At 42.8% G+C, this 16,244-nt stretch overlaps 1 protein-coding gene across 8 annotated transcripts in view; it reads left to right on the top strand.

The window, feature by feature from the left end:
- The window catches only part of PIAS2 (protein inhibitor of activated STAT 2), a 33,904-nt gene that overhangs the window by 5,998 nt on the left and 11,662 nt on the right, over positions 1 to 16,244 (top strand). For all 8 annotated transcript variants that reach the window (XR_003995023.1, XR_003995022.2, XR_003995021.1 and 5 more), the window contains exons 2-6: positions 5,516 to 5,990; positions 8,717 to 8,801; positions 9,427 to 9,477; positions 9,600 to 9,690; positions 13,913 to 14,047. Coding sequence is in view for 4 of the 8 variants with exons in the window: in XM_030511696.1 (XP_030367556.1) it covers positions 5,516 to 5,990; positions 8,717 to 8,801; positions 9,427 to 9,477; positions 9,600 to 9,690; positions 13,913 to 14,047 (837 nt within the window). In the remaining 4 variants the exon portion in view is untranslated. The remainder of the gene's footprint in view (positions 1 to 5,515; positions 5,991 to 8,716; positions 8,802 to 9,426; positions 9,478 to 9,599; positions 9,691 to 13,912; positions 14,048 to 16,244) is intronic.

The following is a 16,244-nucleotide window of genomic DNA, read 5'->3' as shown; positions in this document are numbered from 1 at the left end:
TGAATTGCTTCTGCTGGTTCAAGTATAGGGTTCACTACCTGAGCAGTTGCAGTTGCCCTATAAGCAACAGTCGTTGTTTATTGTAGACATATGTCAAGAATTTAACAGACATTATTGGTTACCTGTCATTGATATATGTAAGTATAGTTGCAGGTAGTTTTGCAGGGGGAGTGTATCTCCTGTTTGAGAGAGACCTTTGTTCCGTTACTCTGCTCTGGAACATGCCTGCCCTTGATTTCAGTGGCATGTCAGTGTTTCCTGGACTCCTTAACATTGCCCCTGAGAAATGAATGCCATTCCATATACACCTACAGCTTAATGCTTTAGAGCAATATTTCTGCTTATGAATCATGGTTGCTATAGTTTAACAGTAAGAAACAAAAAAACCCTGTGAAACTTCTTATGACCTTCAAGTATGAATTTCAGGGGAAAAAATGTTTCTGGAATATAAAAGTACTTGAGTTATCTAGTTTGATTTCCTTCCTTAAAGTTCTGTCAAGCTGCGCTGTGTGTTCATGGAGAAACATTAAAAATGAAATGGCTTTGGTCTTCTGTGTTAAAGCTGTGTTAAAAAAGCTTTTTCTTGGGCTGTACAGCTGTAAAGAACTTCTCAAGAGAAAATTGATGGCTTTTACATGATGCAACTTGAGTGTCTAATCTTAATTCAGTGGCATGAAAAGCATGCTAATAGCTAGGCTGCAGTCTTCTATGATATTGCTGGAAACCCCAAAAGAAACTAACTTGGTAGGATTTGTTTGACATATTGTCTGTCTTTCACCATGATCAGAAATGCTCCTAAGCATGTGCTATGCCTCCATGAAACCTTGTTGATTATAACAAGTGTCCACTTCGATATATCTGTAAATGGAGTAGTAAGCTAAAATGTGTGAAGAATCATAGGATGGTTTGGGTTGGAAGGCACCATAAAACTTATCCAGTTCCAGCTCCCCTACCACAGGCAGGGACACCTTCCACTAGAGCAGGTTGCTCCGAGCCCCTGTGTCCAGCCTGGCCTTGAACACTGCCAGGGATGGGGCAGCCACAGCTTCTCTGGGCACCCTGTGCCAGCACCTCAGCACCCTCACGGGGAAGGACTTCTGCCTCAGAGCTCATCTCAATCTCCCCTCTGGCAGGTTAAAGCTATTCCCCTTGTCCTGTCCCTACAGGCCCTTGTCCAAAGCCCCTCTCCAGGTTTCCTGGAGCCCCTTTAGGCACTGGAGCTGCTCTAAGGTCTCCCCTTCAGGAGCCTTCTCTTCTCCAGGCTGCCCCAGCCCAGCTCTCTCAGCCTGGCTCCAGAGCAGAGCTGCTCCAGCCCTCACAGCAGCTCCGTGGCCTCCTCTGGCCTCGCTCCAACAGCTCCACGTCCCTCTTGTGTTGTTGCCCCAGAGCTGGACCTGAACTGCATGGGGGGGTCTCCCCAGAGTGCAACAGAGGGGGAGAATCCTGTTTGAGAGTTTGCTGCTCACGCTCTGGGGGTGCAGCCCAGCACACGGAGGGGTTCTGGGCTCAAGCACATGTGGCTGGGTCATGGGGAGCTCATCAGCCAAATCCCAAACTCCTTCTCAGGGCTGCTTAATCTGGTCTCCCCCCTGCCTGTGTTTGTGCTTGGGATTCCTCTGACCCGTGTTCAGGACCTTGCATTTGGGCTTGTTGGTTCACATAGTCTCACCTCCCCAGCCTGTCCAGGTCCCTCTGGATCCCATCTCTTCCCACCAGCTTGTCAATAGCACCATACAGCTCAGCGTCAACAGCAAATGTGCTGAGGGTGCACTCTGTCGCAGTGTTCGTGTTGCTGACCAAGATGTTAAACAGTGCTGGTCTCAACACCAACCCACGAGGAACAGCACTTGTCACTGGTCTTCACTTGAACATCAAGCCCTTGACCACCTTATTCTCTGAGTGGTCCATCCATTAAATTGGAGTTTCTCTCCAATTTAGAGACAAGGACATAACTGGAGATGGTGTGAAATGCTTTGCACAAGTCCAGGTAGATGGTGTTAGTTGCTCTTCGCTTATCCACAAATGCCATAACCCTGTCATAGACGGCCACCAGACTGGTCAGCCATGATTTGTGGGTCAGATTAGCTGTGTTTTCATGCATGTGGTGGTTGTTGCCTTAAAGGAAATACACAGTCAGCTTCAGGGGAAAATGCTGCGAAAGCCATTGTTCAGTAACTTCAGAAAAACTCACTCTTGTAAGACTTCTTCCAAAAGCATGTGTAAGATTTTTGCGTTGATGGACAAAACTGCGTAATTTTTTTATACTCTTAGGCATTCTTAATGAAGGTGTTAATTTAAAATCTTGCTGATTCTGGTATTGAAGCCAGCCTCTGTCTTCTAAGAAAATGAAATTCATCTTGTAACAAAATGCTAATTTGTGGAGTTTCAGCATAAAATGTTAGCTGTTTCAGGGCATGATTGACTGCACATTTCACCTTGATTAAGTTGCAGGAATGCACAGAAGGCAGCAGGCAGGGTAAGAGGCAGTATTTTGCAGTACATGCTGTTTCCTTAATCTCAGTGTAAAGGATTATTTTATTCATTTGCATTCTGATTATGGAATCCAGAATCATGCTTACTGCCTGCCTCTGAAATAAAGGAGGTGATGTTACTATCAAGCTTACACTGTGGAAGCATGTAACACGAACTTCTCAGTAAATTCTTGAATATCAGTATTATCTTCTAACACAATTTCTCTTATGTGGCATGACTATAAAGCTGTTATAGTACTTCATGCTATTTTTTATGAATACTGGAACACTTCATTTTCTCATGCTGTTTGACTGTGAGACTAAGGAAAATTGGCAGGGGATTGCCAGGTGGAAACTAACCTTCTCCAGCAGCTTGCAAACTGGATGGAGTTCTGTCCCCATCTCCTTTTCTTCTATTGTGCTGTTGAGAGAAGCTGCTGGGAGGAAATGAAGGTGTCATGTGCTGTTGATATCTTCTTGAGGTAAGCCACTTAGTACCTCATGAGATGCTGCTTTCACTGATAATTGCATCCGTGGTGCATTTATACATGGGGTGTTGGGGGAATACCAGGCTGCTGGGTTACCTTCCTGGTAGCTACTCGATAGAAGCATCACTGTTCCCAGACCGGCTGTTTAGAAATGTTGAAATAGGATAAACCTCATCCCATCAGCAATAAGGAAAGGGTGTGCCTCTTGAGAGTACTGCCGTAGTATTTTAGATGGTGGTTTTGATCTGCATGAATAGTGTGGCCCTTGAAAAGGCTGCTTGTTCCTGCTGTCTAGTAATGGCACAAGAGGGATCAGCTGGATAGATGGCCTGAGAGTGATTGCATGAGATTCAACAAGGAGAGTGCTGGGTCTTGCACTTGGGCCACAACAACCCCGTGCAGTGCTCCAGGCTTGGGGAAGAGTGGCTGGAAAGCTGCTCAGTGGAAAAGAACCTGGGGGTGCTGATAGACAGCGCTGAACATGAGCAGCTTGTGTCCAGGCAGCCAAGAAGGCCACCAGCATCCTGGCCTGGCTCAGCACCAGTGTGGCAGCAGGGCCAGGGCAGTGATTGTCCCCCTGCACTGGGCACTGGTGAGGCTGCACCTCGAATCCTGTGTCAGTTCTGGGGCCCTCACTGCAAGAGAGACATTGAGGTGCTGGAGCGGGGCCAGAGAAGGGCAATGGAGCTGGTGCAGGGCCTGGAGCACAAGTGTGATGAGGAACGGCTGAGGGACCTGGGGGGGTTTAGTCTGGAGAAGAGAAGGCTCAGGGGGGACCTTACTGCTCTCTACAACTGCCTGACAGGAGGTTGTAGTGATGTGGGGGTTGGTCTTTTCTGCCCAGTAACAAGTGATAGGACAAGATGTAACGGCCTTGAGCTGCACCAGGCGAGGTGTAGACCAGATATTAGGAGAAATCCCTCCCTGAAAGGGTTGTCAAGCCCTGGAAGAGGCTGTCTAGGACAGCGGAGGAGTGTATCATCCCTGGTGGTATTTAAAACCTTGTAGATGAAGCCCTTAATGACATGGCTTAGTGGAGTCCTTGGTAGTGCTGGGCAACGGTTGGACTTGATGATCTTATAGGTCTTTTCCAACGTCAATGATTATGTGATTTGAAGTTCAGTTTTCATCTGTCTCAATTCCCTGATCTTTCTGTAAAATCAATTCTCTCAACATTAAGGAGAGAATAGGGAGCAAGCAGCAAGGGGCACAGCGGAGTTCAGACTCTTTCGTGTCTGACTGCATGGTTGTTACAACTTCAGCTGACATCCCATTTATGTTAGAATACATGGGTGTAAATGTTGCAACTGTATAGTAAGGATTAGGGAAGGTAAACTCCAAACATTGCACTGTTAGTTGTATTCCTTCTGAAATCAATGCCCAAAGCTTTAAATATTTTGTATTGGACTGCTATTTAAAAGTTAACAATGCACTTTCAAGCTGTTTTTGAAAGTATCTTTTATAATGCCAGATGTCTACTAATGCCTACCTTCTCTGTTAAGGTCTTAATCTGCCAGTCCTTGAATGTGGAGCTGGTACAGTACAGCAGTACAGATTAAAGTTGGATGTTCTTTAATCTTTAAAACGTCATCTCCTGGTTACAGTGGAAATGTCAAACAGCAATAGGAAGGTAGATGGCTTAGAAGAATTCTGGACTTTTTTGATAGCTCTGAAGAGAGCTTGCTCACTAAAATGTGAGATGATGTGCCTATGCCAAATTACTTGTTTGTAGTAATAGGAGAAGATCACCTCCTTCTCAAAGTCTGCTTTTTAATTTATTTTGTTTTTAAATGAGAATATTTCTGTTTATCAACTTCTTAGATCAATCCTCAGTCTTCCACAACAAAGTCTGATAATCAAGTAAATAGTATTGTTTTATTTTGAAGAGGTCTTTGTGTTCCACAACACCAGAATGTGGTATGAAAAGGACAAGAAGCTTACTGTGACTTTCTGGAAGAATCAAATATGTTGGTTAAACAGTTTTTTAGTGTGATATGAACCTCTTAAAAACTGTCTACCTTGCTGTGCCATCCTTTCAGGAGTGAGACCTGATGTGCCTGTCTCCGTTCAAGCAGGCATTCAACAGACTGCCCAAAATAAAGAATAAACTATGCAGAACTTAAACACTTTCTTACTTCTTAAAATGTGTTGGAAGAGTGGTGATAATACTGATGAATCTGGTTTTTGTTTGTTTGTTTCATGAAGTGAGATATTTTGTGTTAGAGCTTATATTTTTGCCTGTGAATTTGAAGTAGCACTGCCTGGGTTGCATTAAGATTTTGTTGTTGCTCTTGTTTGAGTGTGGAAACAATTAGAAGTCTTTGAAATATAACCAAATATAATTTAATATAACCAAACTCAACTTTCACCCTGGAAACTTCGATTCTTTGTTTTAAAGTAACTATACTCTTGTGCTGGGAGACGGTATAGGATAGTACCTGAGATAACACGTGTGAAACTAGAATGATGGAAGCTCAGGTGCTTTACCGTGGTCCTCAAAATGTCCTGATCAGGGTACTGTTTGTTCACTTGTGCTTATTTCTCTTCTTTTTATAGAATATGGTATCAAGTTTTCGTGTTTCTGAACTACAAGTATTGTTGGGGTTTGCTGGACGTAATAAAAGTGGGCGGAAACATGACCTCCTGATGAGAGCACTGCACTTACTGAAGAGCGGCTGCAGCCCAGCAGTTCAGATAAAAATCAGAGAACTCTACAGACGTAGGTACCCAAGGACGATTGAAGGTCTTTCGGATTTATCGGCTATAAAACCCGCCGTTTTCAATCTGGACAGCAGTTCCTCTCCTGTCGAGCCTGACCTAGCTGCTGCTGGCATTCACCCGCTCCCTTCTACTTCAGTCACACCTCAGTCTCCTTCCTCGCCTGTCAGTTCCGTGCTCCTCCAAGACACTAAGCCCCACTTCGAGATGCAGCAGCCATCCCCTCCGATTCCACCTGTTCATCCTGATGTCCAGCTGAAGAGCCTACCTTTTTATGATGTACTCGATGTGCTCATAAAACCTACAAGTCTAGGTAAGTGTTCATTAGCTCTGCATGTTGCTTAATTCATGAAATAGGTGTTGCTTGCGATGGCACTAACTCCAGACTTAAGTGGCTTTTGCAGCTGCGGATGAGTGGAAACTCTCTTCTCATCTTTACCCTTGCCTTCTCTTCACCACTTGTCCCTAAAAGTGCCAAGCCATGCTTCAGAAAGTAGCGTGCTCTTTTGTAAATATTAGATGGTTAAAGATCTTTGTCTTTTGAATATTAAGTAATAGAGGAGAATAGTTTAGTTAGATGGTACCTACAATGATCATCTAACCGGCTGAGCAAATGTTAAAGAGTAATAGTTAAGGGCACTGTTCAAATGCCTCTTAAACACTGACAGGCTTGCAGCATTGACTATCTCTCTAGGAAGCCTGTTCCAGTGTTTGACCACCCTCTCAGTAAATAAATGCTTCCTAATATTTAGCCTGAACCTCCACTTTTGGCTGAAAGATTTGGACCTTACGTCTCTGACTGGTACAAGCAAGGAACACCCCTGTCAGGGCCAACAGGAAAAGGATTTCAGTAATTATCAGTAATTAACAAATTGCAACAACATAAGGGGAACAAGTTCAGTGGTTTGTTAGTGTAGGCTTATCTGCAGATACTGCACGCACACTACGCGCAGATCACTTGTGACAGTTCTGCAGGTTCTGACATCTGGCACTGAAATAGTGCAGCAAAGTTTAGTGCTGTGCTCATATTAGTGAAGGTTTCTCAGTCTACAGGTCGTTGCTGTACTGTATGTTAAAATGTAGAGTGGACCTTTGTCTTCCGAATAAACGGGATCTCAGTTTAGCTTCCTTAAATGCTTCACTCTGAAACTTAATTCTTTAGAATTACGTTTTCTGTCTTCAAAGTCAACCTTTCTTACCTTATATGGTTGCCTAACTATTTAGTAATGTTGTTTAGAAACACTTCAGCATTTTGTAAGCTGTTTTCATTCTTTTAAACATTTTAGTTTCTTGTCTGATAGAGTCTTTTAGCTGTGACTTGTACCGCAGTGAGGCATACTCTGATCATTGGTTGCCCCCCAGTACCTAAAGCAGCAGACATTACTAACAAGCATTATTTACAATGCCTGCTGTCACTTCTGTTTGCAAGTTCTGACACCATGTTCAAGTTTGTATTGTACCTGTGTATCGGTACAATCGCTGCTTTGGTGTTGGACAGCTCATGCTGCCACAGCCTTTACAAAGACAATCTGTCAGTGTCACAGTGCCCTGGCTAACTCCTGCTTGCGTTCACTGTGCGCAGTAGCCGAGTATCTTAACTAGCCTCCTGAATTATGCTCTGTTGTGGGACAACTGCTGGCTCATAATTAACCAGACTGGTTGCCGGCCACGTAGTCACTCTGTTCCATATAATGCAGCATGTGCCCCACGTTGTATTTCTGCCGTGCAGTTATCTTTTGTTTCCTGGTTGATGATCTGTAGAGGTGGTTAGAAATCTCCCTAACAGCTGTTTTCCTAACTTTGGAATGATCTGAAAAGGATAATTTCCTTTTCTGAGAGGAGAAGACTTCCTTGGGGGTATCACCATGTTATAGTGTGTCTCTGAATTAAAGATTCAGAAACCAAATAGGTAGATCAGAGAGCTAGGAGTGTGGTCTGCTTCACTGCGACTCTTTAAAAGGGATGAGTGTAGCTGTTCTTTTACACTAACATCAGAACACAAGAGCAGGTGGAGGTGTGGGGTTTAGTTTTAACCCACACTCAATTCAATAATAGAATATTTCCATGACCTTTTTTCCATGTGCTCAAGTAATATTTTAAAATATAAAATGCTGTCTGTGGTGTGTGTGTCTGTGCACAATGTTGCTGTTTTGAATTGTTTGAGGAACTTGGTGTGTGTTTGCTGCACCTGGGTCCTGTTTCATGTTTGTGTTCCTTTTGTGTATGTGTTCTGGGCGTAGAGACCTTGTTCTCTAAATGTCACAGTGTACAGGGCAGTCTGGCTCTTCCAAATGTTTCTGGCTTAGTTGTGCTATTTTTGTGTTCGTCCTCCTTGCTGGTTACTTTAAACTGTTGGACAAGTCCAATCTGCCTTTATTTCAGGTCAAGACTTCTAACTTCTCAAGTCAGAACAAAGTAGATAAGTAACATCTGCATCCTGTGGATCCTTAGTACTAAAATATTTCTGCTTCCCATCAATGACAGACAAGTAGGATTCTGATACAAAAGTTGTATTTATTTATTTTTTCATTGCCATATGTTTCTGAGGGGTAAGTCCCAGACATGAAGTCTAGCTGGCTTCTCTGGCAATAGGGGTTGTGCTCTTCCCCTTCCTCCCGAAAGGCTTTAGCTGTTTCTGAATTGAGTAATTTTCCAGCTGTTCATTAATAAGTTCTGGTGCACATTCTCTTCTTGTAGTACATAAAAACAAACATCTATGTTTTGTCAGGTATTCAGTATTACATTTGTTGCATGTTTCTTTGAACCTTTCTCCTTTGGGAGAAGGGATTTTAATGTGGCTTGCCAAGCTGCTTTAGTACTGAAGCGTAATGTGATATTAAGCCGCCTGAATATGATTGAGTGAATGATTTGTTCCAGTGCTTTCCTCTTGACAGTTACATGCAGTTTAACCACAATTTGATTGTATTAAGTGACTTATGCCTTGTTCCAGAAAAAAAACTCTATTGCAGATCCTGTTTTAATTAATTAATTTAATCACCATCCTTAAATCTCTTCTGTGTTGTCTTTTGTGTTTTCTAGTACAGAACAGTATTCAGAGGTTCCAAGAGAAGTTTTTTATCTTTGCTTTAACACCTCAGCAGGTCAGAGAGATCTGTATTTCCAGGTAAGTGAGAGTGTGGCATGGCGTAGGTAAACTTCCAATATGAGGAGAAAGTGTGGATTTTTGGTCCACTAATGCATCACATAAGCTCAGAGATACAGTGATTAAACTCAGTATAACTTTGGAGAGGATTATCTGTTCCACTTTCTTCAGGAACTGTTGTGCCCAGAATTTATGTGCATCGGGGATAAATCTTATGCCACTAAAGAGATAACGATTACTTGGTTCCAAATAATATTGTGACTATTTAGAGGGGTGGTAAGCTTTTTTTCCCTGCATGTTTCCTGGCTGCAGGAATGGAAGACCGCTTTTATCTTTTGTCACACGGTTCATGTTGTTGCAAGACCTGTGGTGTAAGCCAAGAGAATTCATAGGGTGTTTTCTTCTCTGGCAACATCATATTTTATTGTCACTATAAACTCTTGACAGAGGATGCTGATCCTGAAGTCCTGCTGAAATTGCAGTAGCTAAACAGAGGTGTTGCTTATAAGATCTGTTCACAGCTTAATAAAAGAAGAACAAGAGCAAAGTTTAGTGATGTTGGGGCAGGTATGCCAGTTCTTTTTGCATGCAACTGGAATGTAAGTTTTACTGTCTAAATGGGTACTTCTCTTTCTCTTTGTCACAGGGACTTCTTGCCAGGGGGCAGGAGAGATTACACGGTCCAAGTTCAGCTAAGGTATTTTTTTCATAGTGCTCTCTTAATTATAATTGGCTAATGTAACAGAAGTCTAGATGTTCATGTGGATGTATCGATGTGGTAACACTTGAAAATGATGATTTCTCTTTTTGGGGATGTAGGTTGTGCCTAGCAGAGACAAGCTGCCCTCAAGAAGATAACTATCCTAATAGTTTGTGTATTAAAGTAAATGGGAAGCTGTTTCCATTGCCGGTAAGCTGGTTTGTACGTATTTGTGGCTGCTTTGTGACCTGTGGTGTATGTATTTTGCTGAAACAGTCAAGCTGTTTATTATCACACAAATTTCTCAAGTTACTAATGTTAGGCATATGCTGTGTGAGATAGACATTGCTATTATTAATCATGCTACAGCCGCTACATGGATTAATTGTGTTTTAGCCACCTACAGCAAACATCATCTGTTGCAGTTAACACAACAAAATTTGTCAAAAAGAAACCAGTGTCTGCATGGGGAATCCTCCTCAAGTCTTGACTGGTAGTAGCCGTTGATGATTGGTTTGAGTTCCTTCTTGTTATGAGGGAATGGTATCACCCTCTTGTGTACATGTTTCTATGCTGCTCTGCATCTGCCTGGTTAGAGCAGAATTCGTTGTGGGGATGAAGAACAGACACGTCTGATGGTTCCTAGCATTTGATGATACTGGAACAGAACAGTGTTGGCAGTCCTACACTTCACTGGCATCTGATGTTGTAAAAGGAAATATGTGGGCAGGGTCACCTCAAGGCTTGAATATATAGAAAAAGGGAAAAACACTCAGTTTTCTTGAAAGATCTCTGAAACGGCTATCTCTACAATAGAACAGAGAAACTTACACAACCCATTCTGGAAGCGATAGAAAATGGGAAAAGTAGTAGTACAGAGGCTTATTTTCAACATTGGGTTTTGAAAAATGCTGTGTAAAGAGAGGAGGTGTGGCAAACGCTTTTTCAGAATGTTTGTCACCTTCTTGGTGTCAGATGTGTTGTCCTGTACTGTGACATATGCAACCATGACTGCTTTTTTGCCTCTACTCAGCTTAAATGAGACTCTGTAGCTTCTCTCCCCCCCCACTTCTTTAGCAATTGCATCACTATTCTTCCATCTGTCTTCAGTGTATAAAAGGATTTCTTCTGAAAGTTTTCTGGTCAGTATTTCCTGCAAGTGACAGTTATGTTCTCTGTGATAAAGTTGAAGATTTACTCCTTTCTGCAGATTGTTTTCCTTTCTTTAAGCTACCCACCAAAAAGAATTGGGTCTGATGTTATCTTGTGGACATCAGTGTCTGCTGATTCTCAGCCTTGCTAATAAAGTTTGCACCCTCTATGCATAACATATGTCAGTCATAGCAAAAATAGTTTGTAATCTTGGATTATTGCTTTGCTTTTGATACAAATCCTGTAAGTTCTTGCACATCATAAGATTATTCTTTATCCAAAAGAAACTTCAGGTGAGAAAGTGAATAAATGACTATTGTCTTAGCAACTTCCTTTCCTCTCCTTCACTGTGAGCTGAGTGACAAATGTAGTCTTAGTCTGAGTGCTCCTGCAAACATTTTTATGTAGGTTTGGTCAATGTCTGCATCCCTCCCATAGTTCCTTTCTGTTGCAGGAAATGTAAGGTAACTTCTTTGCCTCAAAGACCACTATTGTCCAGCTCAGTAGTGTTAGTGTTAGGTGATTAATCAGTGCTGCCAGCCTCAATTGCCAACTTACACAATTCTTAAGTAAGTACTGTTCTGTTTTAACAGTAACTGTTCTGTACTTACTTGAGTAAGTACTGTTCCCTGGTATAGCATTTCATGCCACTGCAGGTGTCTGCATATTATTCTTTGTCATCTCATTGGCTGCAGTCCTTACCAGAAACTTCGGTGAAATGCTACCAGCCCTGCTTGAGGTCGTGCCAACCCATGTTAGCATGGTGTTTTCTTGTATTCCTACAACTGTCTGCTTCCTCCTTTTACAGTGTTGGTTCTGACTTAAAAGGAGTAAATGCAGAGCCTTGCCTGCTGGTGTCTTGGCAAATAACAAGGATTTTACACATAATGCGCTACAACAGGTGGTTCTCCTGACTTCTTTTGTAGGCAAGTTCAAAAAGGTAAATTGCGTTTCTTCTCAGGTGACCTCCACAGACCACTGCGCATGTCTTTCAAAGGAAAGAACCAAATATGCCAAGGCAGGTTGGAGATGGCCAAATAGAAAAGCAGTTGTGCTTCCTGGTGATCGATTTTACTGGTTATAGCAGATTCCACCTGCTTTGACTAATGGTTCCTACAAGAAGCATGGGAGGCTTAAAGACCCAGATAATGTTGCCACTTGCTAGCCACTAGAATTGGCAGTCTGATTAGATGGTGCGGGTTGCGATAGGCAGGTGAAGTGCTCTTTACTCAAGTCCTGGAAGGGTAGGAAGGGACGGTTTCAAAGTGTTTTAGGAGCACAGGATTGAGTCTGATCGCAAGGTCATTGCTCTGTGGAAGACCACATCAAAAGCTTGACTGAAATGAAGCATGTGTGCAGCAAAATCTGTCTCTAAAAAAGAAAAAAAAAAAAAAGAAATGTAAGAGAACTTGCATCCTTGCTCTCTTGAAAACAAGACAGCTTCATTTGAGGCCGGAGACCAGCAGGTTTATTGTGGCTGGTATGGTGTGTGTGGAAATAATCTCCGAAGTATTGCAGGGATGGTGTGTTTGTCTACTTGAGCTCATTATAAAGTCACCATAGTAGAGAAAGGCCTTCTACAGCAAACCATTTGGGATATATAGTCTATAAATGGCTGCAGCTGTTATGTCTGATTAAAGAAATGGCAAATCAGTCATTCTTTTAAATGTGAAATTGTCAGTAGTCCCCATACATCTGCTGCCTCTGTGCTCTGCAGTAAAGCACACATGATAAAGTTCCTCATAACTCCTGGCTCACTTTTCTGGGGTGAGAACCATGTCAGAGAGGGTCCTTCAGCAACTGCTGTTTGCTGCTCTGGCCTGGCAGGCCTGCATGTAGAAGCTCCATGTCCCTGTGCCATCACTGCAAGCAAAAGTCCTGCCTGGAATTAGTAAAGGGCAATGGGGAGGCACAGCCAGGCTGTCGGGTTGGTTGTCGGGTGGAACGTGGGTTAGTAAGAGAGCTGCTTTGGAAACCTCACAAATTGTGACCATTGTCATCCTCCTTGGATTAAAGGCAATGATCATCCTGTGGTGTACTTGGTGAGGGAGTGCAGAGGCTGCTTATTTCTGTTTATTTTCAGACTGAGGATCTTTCAGAGTAACTCTTTTCTTCCAAGCACCAGGCTGTGTGTGTTTCTCTGGGTAGAAGAAATACATGTGTGTGTTTTTTCCAGCACATTCCTTCTCGAGGTTTCTTGTATGGAGTATTTGTCTTGAACTAAATGAGATCTGGCAGTCAGTTCTGTCAGAGACAAAGGGCTACAATCTTTTGGTGGCATCCTTCTGGTGCAGGATGGGTTTTTTGAGTGGACTGCAGGCTGGCTGTGCAAGCTCAGAACAGACTCCCAGAGTTCCTGCTGCAGACTGGCTTGCTTTCATTGTGACAGATGCAGGGTGAGATGAATAAGCTGTGTGCTCCTTCACAGAGCACGAGTACTTCCTGCCCGTGATATGCTGGAGAGTGTGCGCTTGCCTAGGAGCAAAAGGGAACCAGCTGGCTCCTGATTCTTCAGGGTCCCCTGCAACCTGGCATTCTATGATTCTACTCTCTGATTTGATTTGCAAACATCATATAGGAAATAAAACTACGGAGAAGTCATCCAGGTTCTGAAATTCATCATCAAAGCTGAACAAACAATATCTGGTTTATTTGGTTCCTGCAGACAACAGAAAAGCCCATTAGCTCTTAGAGCTGATATTCTGTGTACAGCCCTTCTTCAGGCGCCTTGGCAGAGTACAACCTATCACTACTGGGGCTAGGTGTGGTTGGCGCCAAGCAAAGCACACACTGAGGAGATGCGGAGCTCTTGGAAGAAGACTTTGTTTCTTAAGTGAAATCATTGAAGTGTTCTCTAGCTGTGAAACACTGAATTAACTCCTCATTACTTGCTATATTTGTCACTAAAGCTGTGTCCTTGTGATGTTCTCCTCTTTCAGTGGGGTGAGAGAAAAAAGGACAGAAATCATTAACATTACCTTTTACTCTTCCAGTGAACTTACCTGGCCTTAAATTGCATTCTCTTCCACCTTTTTAGCACTTCTGTAAAACCACTTTAAAACAAAACAATGCTTTAAAATTGTGGTTGACTTGTGGTATTAAGACTTCAAAGGCTGGTATTTCTCAGAGTAAGTGTTGAATTTCGTTTCCAGCCTAGAGAGCCTCTAGGTTTACCTGCTTCCCATAGATGTGTTTAAAACTAACAAGCCTGTTTCATCAGGTTTCAGAGTACAGTGGGGAAACTTGGTAACTTTTATTGTCTGTCCTTTTCTTCCCACAGGGATATGCTCCACCGCCAAAAAATGGGATTGAACAGAAGCGACCTGGGCGTCCCTTGAACATAACATCTCTAGTTAGGCTGTCGTCAGCCGTGCCAAACCAGATTTCCATTTCCTGGGCTTCTGAAATTGGAAAGGTAAACCGTGTGATCTGTAGGATGTGAGAAGTTGCCTAAATAACCTCATCAGGCAACAGGGGAGAAAGAATACTTGACATTGTTGGCCAGGTGTACACCAGCCAACCAAGTGCTTAGTATTAGGTAGCTGAACTTACTATAAGTGCCAGGAAAGATTTGCTCTAGAAGTATGGTAGTTTACAGTCACATATATGATTCACATACACGTGGCAACGACCTCCTTATGGAATACACATTAGAAAGCCAGCTGTTACAAGTTGCCTGAAATGTGTGTCAAAACTACCTGAAGCTTTTTGTGGCATAAATAGTACAAAACAGTTCAGATGTGACAAAGTAACAAAAGGAAAACCTACTTTCCTCCTTATAGCCTGACAGTGTGAAAAATGGCTTTGAATGACTTGGTCTAAGGGGTTGGAACTGGATGAGCTTTAAGGTCCCTTCCAATGCAAATCAGTCTGTGATTCTATACTCTAAGGCAGGTTTCTCAATATCTATCCATCAAAAAGCCAAAGAAGGCTTTTTAAACTGACCAGATGTGCCAAGGCCATGAAGGTAGAAACATGCATTTGTTTTTGAGGGTTTTGTATTTTCTAAACAAGTAATACTAAGTAGTTTCACTGAAGCAATTTTTATTTCATAGGAAGAACTGTTCAATGGATTTGAACAGTTTTGTTTTGTTGTTTTTTTCCCTTTTTTCACATGAAAATGGTTTCTCTATGGGTCAATTTAAAATTGAACTTGCAAATATACCAAAAAAAGGGTGGAATTTCCAGGCGGGTTGCTGAGAAGGGTTTCCTGGGGAGGTGCCAAGCTGTTTTGGGCTTGATGGATCTCAGACATGCTTGGTTAGACCCTGCTTGTGCAGGTGTGTGTTTGTAAAGCAGGATGTTTGAGCAGCATGTTCCTTAAAGAATGACCATACATCATGTGTGTTCTTTCCAATGGAGAGTATTTTGGAAGTTTGGGTGATCTGAGCGAGAAGTGACTCAGTGTGGGGAAGGGTGCAAAGCTGGGGGGGGGGGGGGGGAGAATGAAAATTGAAGCCCCTTCATAATTCAGTTGTAACCTACATGGAAAGCTGCAGTGCGGGGAAGCATGCTAGACTTGAGGTGGCAGGAGATCAAGGGGATGGTGACTGAAACATACCTGTTGCTTTCTAGTGCCTGCAGTCATTAGTTGTAATTGAAAAGGGATTAGCCTTCAAAACGCCTGTGTGGCTGTTTAGAAATCCCCGGAAGGGAGAGTGTGAGGAATTTCTGAATTCTTCCTAGGTTTACATAGCAATTGCAGCAGTCATTTCAGCTTTGGTAAGTCAAGAACCACTTACTGCTCTATCTGTGACTAGTTGTGTAAATCCTTCTGCATTCAGTTATCAAAGCAGCTTACTACTTACTTTTTCCTTCAAAATCAAAGCCTGTGCACTGGAGACACCCCACATTTCAAAGTGAGGCTCCAGTATAAGCTTTTATACGCTAAATACAATTTAAAAAAGAAACTGGAGAGAGGGCTAATGTTCAGAAAACAAGTGAAGGGCAGTGCTGACAGCAAAGGTTTTATTTCTCAAGCAGAGGTGGAGGTAAAGATCTCTGCCATTGTTTTCCAGTCATAAAGTACAAGGATCTGGAAATGACAGCAGCGTTGTGTGTGGTCTTCACCTGTCCTGCTGATCCCTGCTTTCTTTCTCTCCTGTGTCTGTCAAAACATACTGTCATGAAAGGAGATGAATTGGAGGTTGTCCCTACATCTTCCCTTGCCCTGAGAGGTAGAGTGAGTTCTTTGGGTTGTTGGTGCTCTGCTCTAAGTATTACAACTCACAAGGCAGTTGTCATGATTCATCCTCATAAATTAAATCCCCAGGAACAGTTTGGAGCACGCTCGTGGACGTGTTGTTGTCTGATAGTGGAGGGCTTCTGAGCAATGGAGGCATTAACCCCACAGAGGTGGTCAGCCTTGAGCCGATAGAGTTCTTTCTGTGGGCAACAAACAGTGCAGCGTATGGTCATTCTTTAAGGGGGGGGGAAAAATACAGATTTTTCTTAGTGGTTTCCCATGCATTTAGGTTACTTTATCGGCTCATCTAGGTAAGAGCTTGTTTTCCTGTGGGTGGTAAAGGAGGAGTAGGGTGGTAGGTGTTCTTGTGCAGTACCCAGACAGTATAGGAGCCATAAGAAGGTGGCTGGCAGGGGGTGATAATAAG

The sequence above is a fragment of the Strigops habroptila genome, chromosome Z (genome assembly GCF_004027225.2).
Source record: "Strigops habroptila isolate Jane chromosome Z, bStrHab1.2.pri, whole genome shotgun sequence".
In the NCBI taxonomy this organism is placed as follows: Eukaryota; Metazoa; Chordata; class Aves; order Psittaciformes; family Psittacidae; genus Strigops; species Strigops habroptila.
The sequence above is the reverse complement of the archived record's forward strand: the minus strand, read 5'-3'. Positions and strand labels throughout refer to the sequence as shown.